The 17,480-nt window shown below is 49.7% G+C and overlaps 1 protein-coding gene across 1 annotated transcript in view; it reads right to left on the bottom strand.

The window, feature by feature from the left end:
- Positions 1 to 17,480, bottom strand: part of espn (espin) — a 217,505-nt gene that overhangs the window by 119,361 nt on the left and 80,664 nt on the right. Inside the window, exon 7 of the mRNA XM_055659678.1 lies at positions 11,845 to 12,116. Within this exon, the coding sequence (XP_055515653.1) occupies positions 11,845 to 12,116 (272 nt within the window). The remainder of the gene's footprint in view (positions 1 to 11,844; positions 12,117 to 17,480) is intronic.

Raw genomic sequence — 17,480 nt, forward strand, 5'->3', positions numbered from 1 at the left:
GAAACCTTAAAGGACCTGTCGCACTTTCACAACCTAATTCACGACCTCTGCCGAGTTTGCTCTTGACTCATACTTGCAGCATGGTCGTCACGAGGTCGCAGGAGGTCGTAGGTAGGTCGTAGCAGGCCGTGATGCTAGTCGTAGGTACTATTGGCATCAAGTAGGTCGGGGGGTTTTCTAACATGATGAAAAATGTCCACGAGTAAAAAAGGTTGTGGAAGTGGGACAGGCCCTTTACTCTGAGCCTTGTTCCACAGATGCTGCCTGACCTGCTGAGTATTTCCAGCATTTTCAATTTGATCAGCCATGATCAAATCGAATGGCGGTGCTGGCTTGAAGGGCTGAATGGCCTACTCCTGCACCTATTTTCTATGTTTCTATGTTTAGTTTTAGTTCACACACAGCATGGAAACAGACCTTTCAAGCCATCGTGTCCACACCGACTCTCAATCACCCGTTCACACTCGTTCTATGTTATCCCACTTTCTCATTCACTCGCTGCACAATAGGGGGGCAATTTACAGAGGGCCAATTAACCCACAAACCCGCACATCTTTGGGATGTGGGAGGAAACCGGAGCATTCGGTGGAAACCCACAAGGTCACAGGGACAACATGCAAACCAAAAACAAGCTCAAAAAATCCTTCCCACCGCCATAAATGCAACAAACAGCCACGTTCCCAGGTTGGTTATTAAAGGGAAATTAATTATTTTGTTACTTTAGCAGGGTCTTCAGCACCAGTTTGAAGCTCATTAAAGTGTAAATGTTGCCTAATTGGACAGGTTCTTCAGGGCTCCCGGTGAGGTAAATAGCAGCAATCAGAGAGCGGGGTAATTGTGATCTCACACAACAGGCCACCATGCTTCCTTCAACACCTAATGAGTTTAATCAAGGCTGAAGGGTTTGACACAAGCATTCAACTGCAAAATGCATCTGTGATCGCTGCTTTTATAATTAGTTTAATTGCAACATAACAGCATATCTGGTTAAGTCTGCTCACAACGGGACGAAGAAACTGGAGTCGGGGAGACAGCACAGCTCTCTGAATCTGCTCCTTCAGACAGAGAAGGGTCCCATTCTGCCTGCTGTGTTCATGCTGGCTCACAAAGCATCGAACATTGAACAGGGCAGGACAGGATGTGTAGGAAGGAACTGCAGGTGCTGGTTTAAACTGAAGATAGACATAAAAAGCTTGAGTAACTCAGCGACACCATCTGTGGAGAGAAGGACAGGAACTGGCCGTTTGGCCCACAATGTATGTGCCGAACACGATGCCGTTAAACTGATCTTATCTGCCTGTACATGATGCATATTCCTCACGGTCCCTCAGATCCACATCAGCCGGTCTCCTCTCCATCCACAAATCCAACTTCCGCAGTTTTGGGGACAGAGCCTTCTCCAGGGCAGCTCCCAGGCTCTGGAACTCCCTCCCCCAACTGATCCGCAATTCCGTGTCCCTCACCATCTTCCAGTCCCGCCTCAAGACCCATCTCTTCACCTCTGCCTATCCTTAGCCCCACGTCCCCCTCCCTTTTCATCTGTGCTTGAATTGCCTCATATTGTGTTTTGAATTGAATTCTGTCTTTAATTTGTGTACTAGTCATGTCTCTACTATTTATTTCATTCTGCTTACATGTTTTTCCTCTACTTGCTAAATTTTTGTAAGGTGTCCTTGAAAGGCGCCCATAAATAAAATTTATTATTATTATTATTATTCCTCTATTTCAATCTGAAAGAAACAATCCCAATCCCGTTACGCGTTTAGTTTTAGTTTAGAGATACAGTGTGGAAACAGGCCCTTCGGCCGACTAGCGGTCCCCGCACACTAACACTATCCTACACGCACTACTGACAATTTACAATTGAACCAAGCCAATGAACCTACAAAGTTGTACGTCTTTGCAGTGTGGGAGGAAACCGGAGCACCGGGAGAAAACCCGCGCAGGTCACGGGGAGAACGTGCAAGGTCCGTACAGACAGCCCCGTAGTCAGGATCGTAGCTGGGTCCCTGGTGCTGTAAGGTAGCAACTCCACTGCTGCGCCACCGTGCCACTTTTATTTCCCTGTAACTGAGTGTCTTTTAACACAACCCTGGTCCTCCCATCAGTCAGCGGTCGTGGGGTAACTAACCTAACAATGGACGTGGAAGAGAGAGTGACACATCTTAGAGGAACCCTTGCAATTATGGAGTGATCATATAAATCCACCCAGACAGTACCGGAAGTCAGGATTGAACCAGTCACAGGAGCACTAAACTGTATCTCCTGTGGCCTGTTCACCTTCCCAAAGCCACTCACCAAATCGCCTGGCTCACTTGCAGTCACAAATAAAAGGAATGGGAAAATATTGGGTGGTGCTGCAAGCCTCATGTGTAGAGTCATAGAGCCACACATAACGCAGACAGGCCCTTCGGCCCAACTCGTCCATGCCGACCAAGATGCCACATCTTAGCTAGTCCTATTTGCCCACATTTGACCCATATCCCTCTAAACCTCTCCTGTCCATATATCTGTCCAAATGTAAGTTCCATACTTTGCAGATAAAATAATGGTCGGAGGTTGCCAAATTAGTGGAACAGGGAAAAAAAAATCGCAAAGAGTTCAATGTATAAATTGGTTCAATTACACAGAGTGTATAGCACAGAAACAGGCCATTCGGCCCACCTGGACGATCTTATTACCATTATTAAAATGCAGTGGTGCGGTGATAGATTTGCTGCATTACAGCATCAGAGACCAAGGTTCGATCCTGACTACAAGTGCTGTCTGTACGGAGTTTTTACATTCTCCCTGTGACCACGTGGTTTTCGCTGGGATCTCTGGTTTCCTCCTGCACTCCAAATACGTGCAGTATGTAGGTTAATTGGCTTTGGAGGAAATTGTAAATTGTCCCAAGTGCATAGGATAGTGCTACTGTACAGAGATGGCTGGTCAGTGCACTCGGTGGGCCGAAGGGCCTGTTTCCGCACCATATCGCTGAAGTCTAAAGTCATCCACTATATCGAAACGGCGACAAACAGGCAAACAACGGACACCACGTCTCCGGGGACGGGATTTGTCTGAGACCTTGTCAGTGATTGGTCCAGACCCCCGCATCCATCACATCACTGGCCGGGGGAGAGGGTGGGATTTTGAATTATGTAAATCGACTGCTCTCGCAGAAGCATATGGACAGCAGACACTTCACCTCTCCCATCCCACCATCAGTCCAAACTAGTTACATAATTTCATACAACGCCTCCACGGGGGCTGTATACCACAGAGATACAAAGAGTACATGTGAATATGCACAAAATGCTGGAGTAACTCAGCGGGACGGGTAGCGACTCTGGGGAGAAGGAATGGGTGACGTTTCGGGTCGAGACCCTTCTTCAGACTCTTGTCGGTGAGAATACCTGTGATTGTCTGAAGAAGGGTCTCTACGCGAAACATCACCCATTCCTTCTCTCCACAGTCGCTACCTGTCCAGCTGAGTTACTCCAGCTTTTTGAGTCTATCGTCAATTTCAGAGGAACTCAGCAGGCTAGGCGGCAAATTTGGAGGGAATGGGTTAGGAGTTGTTTTGGGCCAGGGTTCTTCTTCAATAGGAAGGAACTGCAGATGCAGTTGTCTTTGTGAAATGCCAAATGCCGAGTCAAGAGAGAGAGAGTGATCGATCGATCGATCAAGAGATAGATAGGTAGATAGAAGAGAGAGAGATGAAAGGGGAGGGAGGGAGAGATGGAGAGAGGGGGAGAGAGGGGAGGAAGAGAGAGAGAGAGAGAGGAAAGGGGGGAGAAGAGAGGGAGGGAGAGAGAACAAGCGGGAGTGGGGAGAGAGTGACTGGGGAGAGAGTGAGAACGATAGGGGGGAGAGGGAGAGGGAGAGAGAGAGACAGAGAGAGAGATACTGGGAGAGAGAGCCAGAGGGAAGGCAGAGAAACGGTGCGAGAAAAAAACTGGGTGAGAGAAAGAGAAAGGGGGGAGAGGCAGGGAGTTAGAGGGAGAGAAAGATGGAGAGAGAGCGAGAGAAAGAGGAGAGAGAGAGGGGGGAGATAGAGAGAGAGAGAGAGCGAGAGAAAGAGTGTGTGAGAGAAAGAGAGAGAGAGAGAGAGAAGAGAGAGAGAGGAGGGAGAGAGAGGAGGGAGAGAGAGGAGAGAGAGAGAGAGAGAGAGAGAGAAGAGCGAGAGAGAGAGAGAGAGAGAGAGATAGAGAGAGATAGAGAGAGAGAGAGAGAGCGAGAGGCGGGGGGAGAGAGAGAAGAGAGAGAGGAGAGAGAGCCTCTGAACCCCAAGCACCCAAGTGTTGTATATCAACACTTACAAAAATAATCTGCTCTATGATCTTTGGCAGCGAAGGAAAATTAAATATCACCCCCACCCTCCCATCTCCCCCGGCCAGTGATGGGATGGATGCGGGGGTCTGGACCAATCGCTGACAAAGTCTCGGACAAATCCCGTCCCCGGAGATGTCGTTACCGTTATTTGGCTTTTCGGCGTCGTGTCCATTCGATTCTTTGCCTGTTTGTCCTCGTTTACGTTCGGTATTATGGCTTCGACTTATTTGCTTCGGCTTCTCGTCCTTTGATGCCCCGTCCGCACACGCTACCAAACAGGTTGAGTTTGTCGTGTGTTTATGCAAGGCACAGAATGTCATGGGGGAATCACTGCAAGAGTTTGCGAGGAGAAAATCACCAGCACAATGGAGATTGCAGTACACACACAGCACTAAACCTTTAATGCACTGTTGTTACTTTACCCACTGTTGGAAAGGATTTAAAATAAGCCTATTGACACCAGCATTAAAATAACATTGATCCAAATATACCTCGTATCTGACCTTGCGTTATCACCTACTGCCTGAGAGGGTGCTTTAGGTGTAGCTTTCATTGCGTGTGTACTTACAATGGAAAACATATTGCCAGAGCCGTGGGAAAGAACACTGGAATTGGACAACGATGCTGATATATTTGTGTATTTGTGAGTATGTATATATCTACACACACCGAGCTTTCTTTCTTTCTCTCCTTTATTATATTGTTTACAGTGTACTATGTTTAAATATTCTGTTGTGCTGCAGCAAGTAAGAATTTAATTGTTCTATCTGGGACATATGACAATAAAACAATCAACTCTTTCTTTCAGCAGGCTAGGATAGGCAGAACGGGACGAATGACTTTCTGCTCTGCTGTCAGATTCTGGTTCCGGTACCAAATGGCCTCTGCTGATGTAATGACAGCTTGCATTGTCCTCCATGCTCCAGCTTTGCCCAGCTCAACTGAGCAAAGCCTGCAATTAATCAAGACGTGCTCCAGCTACGATCTCATGAACATCTTGCCCAGTATTGTCATCTCTAACCACAGCTACAGAGCAGAGAACATGCAACAGTCCATGTCCATGTATCCCAGCGGTTGGTCGGTCGGTCGGTCGGTCAAGGACTTGCCGCCCGCTGAGAACAAGGAGGGACCCAGCAGGGAAAGGAACTGAAGGAAGAATGACCATGGGAACGATGTTGAATACCTTTGTCAATGTGTTGCCGCTCTATACGTGGTGACTCTTTGCATACTTGTTGGTTGGATGCAATAAGACTGGTCTGCCCCAACAGCTGTACGACAGAGAGCATACTAATGTATGGCCGTCTCTGTGCGGTATCTCAGCTGCACGGAGGCGGAGAGGAGAGCTCTTCAGCGCATCGTCCACAGAGCGCAGAAGATTATTCTGACACCGCTACCTGCGTTGGAGGGCATCTACCACACAAGGTGCCTCAGGAAGGCCGTCAGCATCCATAAAGACTCTTCACACCCTTGTAACGGACTGTTCGAACTACTTCCTTCCGACAGACGTTACAAGGCCTTCTAAGCCCGAACCTCCAGACTCAGGAACAGCTGCATTCCCAGAGCTATAGCGGCTCTGAACCGGCCCTGCTGAGCCCCCCCCCCCCCCCCCCCCCCCCCCCCCCCCCCCCCCCCCCCCCCCCCCCCCCCCCCCCCCCCCACACCCCCATGGACTGTCTCCCTCAGATGGTCACGTCGCACAGGCACATCTGCACTTTAGTCTGTTTGAACTGTTTTAACTGTTTTACTGTTTTAATGTTCTTTTTACAAACCATGTTCTCGGAGTATCTAAATCTAAATTTTATTAGTTATTTATGTTATGACATCGGATGGGAGCTGCATACCAAATCTCGTTGCACATATGTGCAATGACAATAAAATATATTATTATTATTATTATTATTATTATTATTATTATTATTCACTGTACCAAGTTCGCACGGCAATAAAGTCTCAATTACTTCATCAATCAGGAATATGCCCACATGATGCCCTGTGCCAAACATGATGCCGAACAAGACCAAATCTCATCTGCCTGCACATAGAAACATAGAAAATAGGCGCAGGAGTAGGCCATTAGGCCCTTCGAGCCTGCACCGCCATTCAATATGATCATGGCTGATCATCCACCTCAGAATACTGTACATAATCCATACCCCTCCACATCCATGTGCCTGTCCAATACTCCACTACCGTATCTGCCTCCACCACAACCCCTGGCTGCACGCTTCACGCACCCACCTCTATGTGTAAAAAACATGCTACACCTCCTTTAAACTTTGCCCAAACTCACTTTAAAACTAAAGGTAGACAAAAGTGCTGGAGAAACTCAGCGGGTGCAGCAGCATCGGGAAGAAACGTTGCCTATTTCGATTAGATTAGATTAGATTAGATTAGACTTTATTAATCCCCTTATTCAGGGGAAATTCAGATGTCCTTGCAGCACACTAATAAAAATACAACATAGCATTCAAGAAGAAATTCAACACCGAAACATCCCCCCACAGTGGTTCCCACTGTGGGGGAAGGCACAAAGTCCAGTCCCCATCCTCTTGTCCACCCAAAGTCGGGCCTATTGAGGCCTCCACAGTCGCCGCCACGGCGCCCGATGTTCTCGCCGGGTGATGGTGCTCCGGCGTCGGGAGAACCCCCAGCGGCTTGGGGTGCCAGGAATGGCCGCCTTCCCACCGGAGACCGCGGCTTCCAAGCCAACAGACCGCGCCGGACGGAGCTCCACACACTGGCGATCTCGACGAGAGATCCCAGGCTCCGGGATGTAAAGTGCAGCGTCGCAGCTGGCCGCTCCACAATGTTCTTATCGGCGGTCCCAGCATACTGGAGTTCCAGCGCGGCGACCCAGGAAAGGCATTGCCCGCTCCACGACAGCGCTCCAGCGCTGCGCCGCCGCCAAAGCCGATGTTCTGCGCCGCCGCCAAAGCCGATGTTCTGGCCAGGTCCCCTCAGGGAAACGTCGCTCCAGGACCCGCTGGTAGGCCGCAAGGACAGGTCGAAGACGCTGCTCGGAGGAAGGCAACCCCTCCGACCAGGTAGGGACTTGAAAAACAGTTTCCCCCTTCCCCCCCTCCACCCTCCACACATAAAAAAATTTGGCCCCCTGACTGCACACTCAACGTACTAAAAATAATAAAAAAGAAGGGAAAAAAACGGACAACTGCAGGACAGGCAGCCGTTCAGGACAGCGCCTCCTCCGGGATTCCTTCGCTCCTTAGATGCTGCTGCACCCACTGAGTTACTCCAGCACTTTTGTCTACCTTCGATTTTCCAGTATCTGCATGCAGTTCCTTCTTAATCACTTTAAAACTACGTCCTCTAGTATTTGATATTTTCCACCTTGGGGAAAAAGGTTCTGACTGTTTGCCCTATCTATCTATGCCTCTCACATACTCTGAAGAGCCCCCTGCATAAATATACAGCCCCTCCTTTTTCAATGTCTGGAAGCATTGGTTAAACCATGCATTTGGGGTATAATGGCATTAGTTTAGATTGGCCTGGTGGACCATACAGACATGGTGGGCCGAAGGGCCTGTTCCCCTGTTATATTGTTCGAGGCAATAATTGCACAGACGGAGGTTTTGAGCTGATGGCAGTTTCGATAACGCAGTCACCATCTTGGTCAGTGTGAGGATATTCAATGGTCTGCACCATTCCCATTGCTGCAACTCATGTCAATTTGTTCAAATAGCCTCCCACCCTCCTCCCCACCCGAACCAGCACCCAGACCTGCAGCTCAGCGACATGCTCACAACCAGCCAATAACCACGTCACAGGTTTGCCCTCTCTCTCTGTCTCTGTTTCTCTCTCTCCCTCTATCCCCCCACTCTCCGTCCATCTCCCTCTGCCCCCCAATTCTCCCCTCTCTCACTCTCTCTCTCTCTTTCCCTCTATAGAGACACACTCTCTCTCCCCCTCCCTCTCACTGTCTCCACCCTCTCCCAACTCCCTCTCTCTCTCTCTATCTACCTCTCTCTATCTACCTCTCTCTCTCCTCTCTCCCTCTACCCTAACCCCCGCTCTCCCTCCACCTTCCCTCTCTCCTACTGTCTCACTCTCCCCTCTACCCCATCCCTCTTCCTCACCCCCCCCCTTTCTCACCCTCACTCTCTCTCTCTCTCTGTCCCTCTCCCTCTATCTCTGCCTCTCTCTCTCCATCTCTCTCTCCGTCTCTCTCCCTCCATCGCTCTCTCTCTCTCCTCTCTCTCTCTCTCCCTCGCTCTCTCTCTCTCCCTCTCTCTCTCTCCCTCCCTCCCTCCCCTCTCCCTCTCCCCCCCCCCCCACCCCCCCCCCCCCCCCCCCCCCCCATCTCTCTCGGCTGTATCTGCCCCACACACTGCATCATGTTAGATCCACCGGGGCAGTGCCTCTGCGGTGAGGAGGATCTTGCCCAGATGTACTGCACCCAGTCGTGAGCTGAGCCTCCCTCTCCAGCCAGGCGTGTGCAGCTCACAGACATGGTCAGGGTTAATCCTCCTTCCAGCTGACTGACGGCTTCTGCTTCCTCTCTCGGCCCACAAGCAAACGCCCGGCCCCATCGGCCCCACCGGCCCCTGCCCTCTCTTTACTCCTTTACCCCCCGAATGCCCAGACTACACCCACCCTGACCCTGAGACGCACCCACTGCTGTCATACACCGCCCCATGCTCTTTAGTGTTTAGTTTAGAGACTCAGCGCCGACACTGGACCTTCGGCCCACCGAGTCCGCGCTGACCTGTGATAACCCGCACATTCTGTCTATCTTACAAATCATGCTTGTCTAATCTTCTGGAATTTTTTTGTGGATGTAACGAGGAAAATGGATAAGGGAGGGCCAGTGGATGAAGTGCATCTGGACTTTCAGAAAGCATTTGATAAGGTCCCACCTAGGAGATTAGTGGTCAAAATTAAGGCACATGGTATTGGGGGTAGAATCCTGACATGGATAGAAAATTGGTTGGCAGACAAGAAACAAAGAGTAGAGGTTAACGGGTCCCTTTCAAAATGGCAGGCAGCGATTAGTAGGGTACCGCAAGGCTTGGTGCTGGGACCGCAGCTATTTACAATATACATCAATGATTTAGATGATGGGATTCAAAGTAACATTAGCAAATTTGCAGATGACGCAAAGCTGGGTGGCAGTGTGAACTGTGAAGAGGATGCTATGAGAATGCAGGGTGACTTGGACAGGTTGGGTGAGTGGGCAGATGCATGGCAGATGCAGTTTAATGTGGATAAATGTGAGGTTATCCACTTTAGTAGCAAAAACAGGAAGGCAGATTATTCTCTAAAAGGTGTCAAGGTAAAAGGGGAAGTACAACGGGATCTAGGGGTCCTTGTTCATCAGTGAATGAAAGTAAGCATGCAGGTACAGTAAAGAAAACGAATGGCATGTTGGCCTTCATACCAAGAGGAATTGAGTATAGGAGCAAAGAGGTCCTTCTGCAGTTGTACAGGGCCCTAGTGAGACTACACCTGGAGTATTGGTCCCCTAATTTGAGGAAAGACATTCTTGCTATTGAGGAAGTGCAGCGTAGGTTTACAAGGTTAATTCCCGGGATGGCGGGACTGTCATATGCTGAGAGAATGGAGCGGCTGGGCTTGCATACTCTGGAATTTAGAAGGATGAGAGGGCATCTTATTTCAACATATAAGATTATTACGGGTTTGGACATACTAGAGGCAGGAAACATGTTCCTGATGTTGGGGGAGTCCAGAACCAGGGGCCACAGTTTAAGAATAAGAGGTAAGCCATTTAGAACAGAGATGAGGAAACAGAGAGTTGTGAGTGTGTGGAATTCACTGCCTCAGAGGGCGGTGGAAGCCGGTTCACTGGATACTTTAAAGAGAGAGCTAGATAGGGCTCTTAAAGGTAGTGGAATCAGGATATATGGGGAGGAGGCAGGAACGGGGTGCTGATTGGGGATGATCAGCTATGATCAAATTGAATGCGGTGCTGACTTGAAAGGCCGAATGGCCTACTACTGCACCTATTATCTCTTGTCTATTGTCTAATTTAGTGTCATGGTTGAATGTGGACCAACAGGACTCAGCAAGTACCAGCGAGTACACACTGTGGAACACACTGCGATAAGTATGTCCTCTGTCGGGGAACCACTTGCAGGTCCACCACCGATCTTCAGGCACCTCCTTTACTCCAGACAAAATTACGAGCGCACATGAAGCCCCCCTAAAATGGCCGATCTCAACCTCATTGGGATGTCTGCGGCCGATCAGCGCGTTTAATTTGCCCGGAACTCCGGCCCGGGCATACCCGGCAGATCCATGTCCATAACCCATATCCAATGCTGACTGTGCTCTGGAATCGCGGCCCTCCCGAGGCTGTGACCTCTGCTGGTCCGGCAAAATGGATAACACGGCAAGGCTCTGGAACTAAGAGTGCAAGGAAGTCAGTGGTGGACCTGTAGACGAGGGCCAAACCTCCACTAAACACAATGTTATCTTAAGTCATCTGATGAGTGACTTTCTCAATATACACCTGCAATGTACAGACTCATCCACTCCAAATCAGTGAAGTGCCTGATTAAGGACTTGATTTAAAGTAATAGGAATAGCAATACATGTTGTGGTTGCTGTGAATTATCAAAACAAATGTGTTAAAGTAGGCTGTGGTAATTTGAAAGTCAAACGTACTTGGTATTTCACCTGATAACACGTATGTCCTCTCTCCGCTAGCTGTGTCTTATGACTTCCAGCTTCTTCTTCTTCCATTGGTCACAACTTAGGATAATGAAAGAATCATAGTGTGGAAACAGGCCGTTCGGCCCAACTGGCACATACTGACCCAGGTGCCACTCAGACCTAGTCCCCTTTGCCTGCATTTGGCAAGTGCCCCTCTAAACATTTTCTGTCCATGTACCTGTCCAAGTATCTTTTAAATGTTATTGTACCTGTCTCAGCCACTTCCTCTGGCATTTACCCACCACCCTCTGTATGTAAAACGTGCCCCTTTACATCTCTCCCCTCACCTTAAACGTACGCCCTCCAGCTTTAAGCCCCTGTCCCACTTAGGAAACCTGAACGGAAACCTCTGGAGACTTTGCGCCCCACCCAAGGTTTCCGTGCGGTTCCCAGAGGTTTTTGTCAGTCTCCCTACCTGCTTCCACTACCTGCAACCTCCGGCAACCACCTGCAACCTCCGGGAACCGCACAGAAGCCTTGGGTGGGGCGCAAAGTCTCCAGAGATTACCGTTCAGGTTTCCTAAGTGGGACAGGGGCTTAAGACTCCATTGCCCTGGGAAAAAGGCGGTGACCATCCACCTTATCGTTTCTCTCACGGTATTAAAAATCAGCCCTCAGCTTCCTTCACTCCAGGGGAAACAACCCCAGTCTCTCCACCCTCACCTTACAGCTCACATCCTCCTGTCCTTGTGACTGGTTTCTGCTCCCACTCTAGCTGAATCGCCTCCACCTTACAGCAAGGAGACCAGAGCCTGCACCAAGTGTGGTTTCACCAACATCTTGTGAGTAGCCACCATGCGATGCTTTGATGCCTGGTTGCCATGTTGACTCAGCTCTCACCTCAGGTTGCCTTGGTGTCTCGATGCTGATGGACCGCAGGTTGCTCCTCGTGTTCGCGTAGACATCTGCGGAGGGTGCTGCCGCTGGGGGACTGGGTGCCGGGTAGCAGGGAGGAGGAGGTGGTGGAGGCTGGGAGGTCGCTGGTGGTATCGGCGCCGAGAAGGTAGGTGCTGGTGGATGAACCTTGTCTCCGGGCACCTGGCTTGCCCGAGGCCTCACCTCTGGGTTCAACATGTCCATGTACGTGTCCATGTCCGTGATGGCCGACGGCCCTGAGAACAAGGAGGTTCAATCAGAATCCGAGACAAACATGGGCACTCAGGAAAAGCTAGGCTGCAAAGCACTGGTTTCACCGGGAATCAGATGTGAAATGACCATCCGATCAGTGTCTTAATCTCTCCTGTCAAATACCAAATGATAGAAGTAGAAAAATGGCAGCAACACTCAGCAGGCCGTGCACCACTCTGTGGAGAGAGAAACAGAACCAACGTTTTCCACATGAAACGTTAACTTACTCTCTCTCTCTTTGGATGTTTAAGAAAGAACTGCAGATACTGGAAAAATAGGTAGACGAAAATGCTGGAGAAACTCAGTGGGAAAGGCAGCATCTATGGAGCGAAGGAATGGGTTACGTTTCGAGTCGAGACCCTTCTGAAGAGGGGTCTCGACCCGAAATATCACCTATCCCTTCTGGAGAAACCTGCTGAGTTTCTTGTGCATTTTTGTCTACACTTTCTCTCTCCAGTTGCTAATTGGCCTGCTGAGTGTTTCTGCTCTGTTCTGTTCCATCTCAGATTTTTAGCATCTGCTGCTTTTTGCTTTTGCCATGCCATGCAGCCCGAGGAGGGACCCGCGAGCAACTAAGGAGAGGGGACCATCGCGAGCAGCCCGATGGGTGGGAGGGGGGAGGGGGGTGGCAACAATGGGGGGGGGGGGGGGGGGGGGGAGGGGGGGCGCAGGCAGTGGATAGGAACGTTCGGTGAGCCTTTGTAAACTTGGAGGTGCCAGAAACGTGACGACACATTAGAGTTGTACAGCAAAGAAACATGCCCACCCTGTCTATGCCAACCATCATACCTATCCATACGATCCCTACTTAAACAAAGGCTTGTCCCACCCCCATCATTCCTTCTTCTCCCTGCTCTGATCCGGCTGAAGGTACAGAAGCTTGGGAGCGTGCACCACCAGATTCAGGAACAGCTTCTTCACCTCTGTTCATGAGTTATCAGAGTAGAATTGGCCCATCAAGCCTACACCGGCATTCCAATCGTCTCCTTCCTAATCCCATTCTCCTGCCTTCTCCCCATAACCCCTGGCAGCGTACTGTCAGGCTTCCGAAAAGTCTTCCCATAAGCTAGAGTACTGTCTGATTTACCTCTACCCCATTGAGGTCATTGGACTTTGTCAATGGAACTGGTGCCCTACAATGCTGAGAACTATATTTTGCACTCTGTATCTTCCCCATTGCTACTTCTATTGTACTTGAGTTTGACGAGTTTATTTATGTGTGGTATATCTGATCTGTTCAGATAGATGCAAAATAATGCTTTTCACTGTACCTTGGTACATGTGACATTAATAAATCTAAACCATTTGCCTGCATTAATTCCACATCCCACTATACCCTGCTCATTCAAGTACCTGTCCAAATGCCCCTTAAATGCTTAAGGAGGAACTGCAGATACTGGAAAATCGAAGGTACACAAAAAAACTGGAGAAACTCAGCGGGTGCAGCAGCATCTATGGCGAAGGAAATAGGCAACATTTTGGGCCAAAACCCTTCTTCAGACTGATTGGGGGGGGGGGGGGGGGGGGGGGGGGTCGGGGACAAGAAAGGAAAAAGGAGGAGCCTGAAGGCTGGAGGACGGGAGGAGACAGCAGGGGGACTGAGGAAGGGGAGGAGATAGCAAGGACTAACAAAATTGGGAGAATTCGATGTTCATGCCCCCAGGATGCAGACTCCCCAAGCGGAATATGAGGTGCTGTTCCTCCAATTTCCGGTGCTGCTTGCTGTGGCCATGAAGCAGACCCAGGACAGAGAGGTCGGAGACGGAGTGAGAGGGGGAGTTGAAGTGCTGTGCCACCGGGAGGTCAGCTTGGTTATTGCGGACCGAGCGGAGGTGTTCGGAGAAACGATCGCCCAACCTCCGCTTGGTCTCACCGATATAGATCTGCTGACATCTAGAGCAGCGGATGCAATAGATGAGGTTAGAGGAGATGCAGGTAAACCTATGTCGCACCTGGAACGACTGCTTGGGTCCTTGAACGGAGTCGAGGGGGGAAGTAAAGGGACAAGTGTTGCATTTCTTGCGGTTGCAAGGGAAAGTGCCCGGTGAGGGGGTGGTACGAGAGGGAAGGGAAGAATTGACAAGGGAGTTATGGAGGGAGCGGTCTTTGCGGAAGGCAGATATGGGGGGAGATGGGAAGATGTGGCGAGTGGTGGGGTCACGTTGGAGGTGGCGAAACTGACGGAGGATTACTTTTTGTATGTGACGGCTGGTGGGGTGAAAGGTGAGGACTAGGGGGACACTTCCCTTGTTGCGAGTGGGGGGATGGGGAGAGAGAGCAGTGTTGCGGGGTATGGAAGAGACCCTGGTGCGAGCCTCATCTATGGTGGAGGAGGGGAACCCCCGTTCCCTGAATAATGAGGACATTTCAGATGCCCTGGTGTGGAACGCCTCATCCGTGGAGCAGAAGCGGCGTAGACGGAGGAATTGGGAGTAGGGGATGGAGTCCTTACAGGAAGCAGGGTGGGAAGAAGTTTAGTCCAGATAGCCATGGGAGTCAGTGGGTTTATAGTGGATGTCGTCAGAAGTCTATCACCTGCAATGGAGATAGTGAGGTCAAGGAATGGTAGGGAAGTGTCGGAAATGGTCCAGGTGTATCTGAGTGCCGGATGGAAGTTAGTGGTGAAGTGGATGAAGTCAGTCAGTTGTGTGCGGGTGCAGGAGGTGGCACCAAAGCAGTCGTCGATGTAGCGGTGGTAGAGGTCGGGGATGGGGCCCTGGTATGTATTGAACAAGGATTGCTCGACGTAACCGACAAATAGGCAGGCATAGCTGGGGCCCATGCGTGTGCCCATAGCTACGCCTTGTATTTGGAGGAAATGGGAGGAGTCGAACGTGAAGTTATTGAGGTTAAGGACCAGCTCCGCTAGGCGTAGGAGAGTATCAGTGGCTGGGTATAGGTTGCTTCTCTGGTCGAGGAAGAACCGGAGGGCTTTGAGACCATCCTGGTGGGGGATGGAGGTGTAGAGTGACTGGACGTCCATGGTGAAGATGAGGGGGTGAGGGCCTAGAGAATGGAATGCGCGGAGACGACGGAGAGTGTCTGAGGTGTCTTGAACATAGGTAGGGAGGGATTTAACCAAGGGGAATAGGATGGAGGCAAGGTATTTGGAAATAGGTTCGGTGGGGCACGAACAGGCAGAGACAATGGGTCTTCCGGGACAGTCAGGTTTGTGGATTGTGGCCCCTCAAATGCTGTTAGTTCCTTCCTCTACTATCCCCCTGCCAGATAATTCGAGATACCCCCAACTGCTCTTTGAAAAATATACCCCTCAGATCCCCTTAAACCATTTCCCTCTCATGGTAAACCAATGTCCTCCAGTAATGGACCACAACCCAGGTGTTGGATGTGAAGGTCTTCATCCAGAGGAGAGATGGATGGCAAGTCTGAATGAACGTCAAGCCCCAAGATCCATCTAGTGGGGCTACTGGAACGAGCCATTGCCCCTCTCCCCTCTATGGAAAAGTGAGTGGGAATTTGCAGTGTGTTTGTTCAGCCTTACCACCTGAAGCAACGGGAGCAAAGCCGGACTGATACAAATTCTCCCCCTCTGTCATCAGGCTTCTGAACAGGCCTTCCATAAGCTCGGGCTCTGTCGGATTCACCTCTAGCCACTTATGGACATTGGACTTTGTCTCTGGAACTGATGCGCTACAATGCTGAGAACGAGAGTGTATTCTGCACTCTGTATCTTCCCCTTTGCTCCACCTATTGTACTTGAGTTTGAGTCACTAACTCTCTAACTCACTAACATATAGTCACTAACTATGGTGGGAACATTAAACTGACATTATCTTTATAGTCGTTGGCACTGCAGGGCAATGTTTCAATTACTTTAATAGTGTTTCTTTTCTTGTACCTCAGTATAGTGGCGGCACAGTGGCACAGCTGGTGGGGCTGCTGCCTCATGGCGCCAGAGTCCTGGGTTCGATCCTAACCTCGGGTGCTGCCAGTATATGGAGTTTGCACATTCCCCTGTGACCACGTGGGTTTCCTCCAGGTGATCCGTTTCCTCCCACATCTCAAGAACATATAGGTTAATTGGCCTGTAAATTGCCCCTAATGTGGAGGGAGTGAATGCATAGGTAGAACAACATGGAACTGGTGTGAATGAGTGATCGGTGGTTGGTGTGGACTTGATGGGTCTGTTTTCACACTGAATCACAACAGCACAAAGCAGTAAGTTTTCCCAAGTCAACTCTAGTCCTTACACCAATATCTGCACTTTCTCTGCAGTTGTAACACTGTATTCAGTACTGTTTATTTTCTCTTTTACTCTGTCGTACTTGTGCATGGGTATGACTGCACTCGTGTATGCTGTGATCTACCTGGATAGCATGCAGCACAAAACTTTCACTGTATCTCAGTATTAAGCCAGCACCATCAGTACCTGCTCCTTTGTGAAGCAGTTTCCCCATTGTTACTCTCTGTTTGAGATACTCAAGACCACTTTTTCTTCCTCCCATGTAGCTAAAGAGCCTGTTAGGATGATAAGAAAAAGGGGTAGAGGCAGAGTTGTATGGCATTGCTTCCATAAACTAGGCTACTGTCTGATTCACCTCTGCCCCATTGAGGACATTGAACTTAGTCTCTGGAACTGATTCATTACAATGTTGAGAACTACATTCTGCACTCTGTATCTTCCCCTTTGCTCTACCTATTGTACTTGAGTTTGAACGGATTGTATTTGTGTACAGCATGAAAAACAAGGCTGAGTAACTGTTTCTTAAACGATGGGATAGTCCCAGCCTCAACTACTTCTTCTGGCAGCTTGTTCCATACACCCTTTGTGTGAAAAAGTTACCCCTCGGATTCCTATTAAATCTTTTCCCCTTCACCTTGAACTCTGGTCCTCAATTCCCCAACTGTGGGCAAGAGACTCTGTGCATCTACCCGATCTATTCCTCTCATGATTTTGTACACCTCTGTAAGATCCCCCCTCACCCTCCTGCGTTCCATGGAATGGATACCCAGCTAACACAACCTCTCCCTATAGCTCATACCCCCTAGTCCTGACAACATCCTCGTAAATCTTATCTGAACCCTTTCAAGCTTGACAATATCTTTCCTATAGCATGGTGCTCAGAACTGAACACAATATTCTAAATGCGGTCTCACCAACGTCGTATACAACTGCAACATGAACTCCCAACTTCTATACTCAATACTCTGACTGATGATGGCCAAAGTGCCAAAAGCCTTTTTGACCACCTTATCTACCTGCGACTCGACCTTCAAGGAACCATGCACCTGTACTCCTAGATCCCTCTGCTCTACAACACTACCCAGAGGCCTACCATTTACTGTGTAGGTCCTGCCCATGTTCGACGTCCCAAAATGCAACACCT

This window comes from Leucoraja erinacea, chromosome 30 (genome assembly GCF_028641065.1).
Source record: "Leucoraja erinacea ecotype New England chromosome 30, Leri_hhj_1, whole genome shotgun sequence".
Taxonomy (NCBI): Eukaryota; Metazoa; Chordata; class Chondrichthyes; order Rajiformes; family Rajidae; genus Leucoraja; species Leucoraja erinaceus.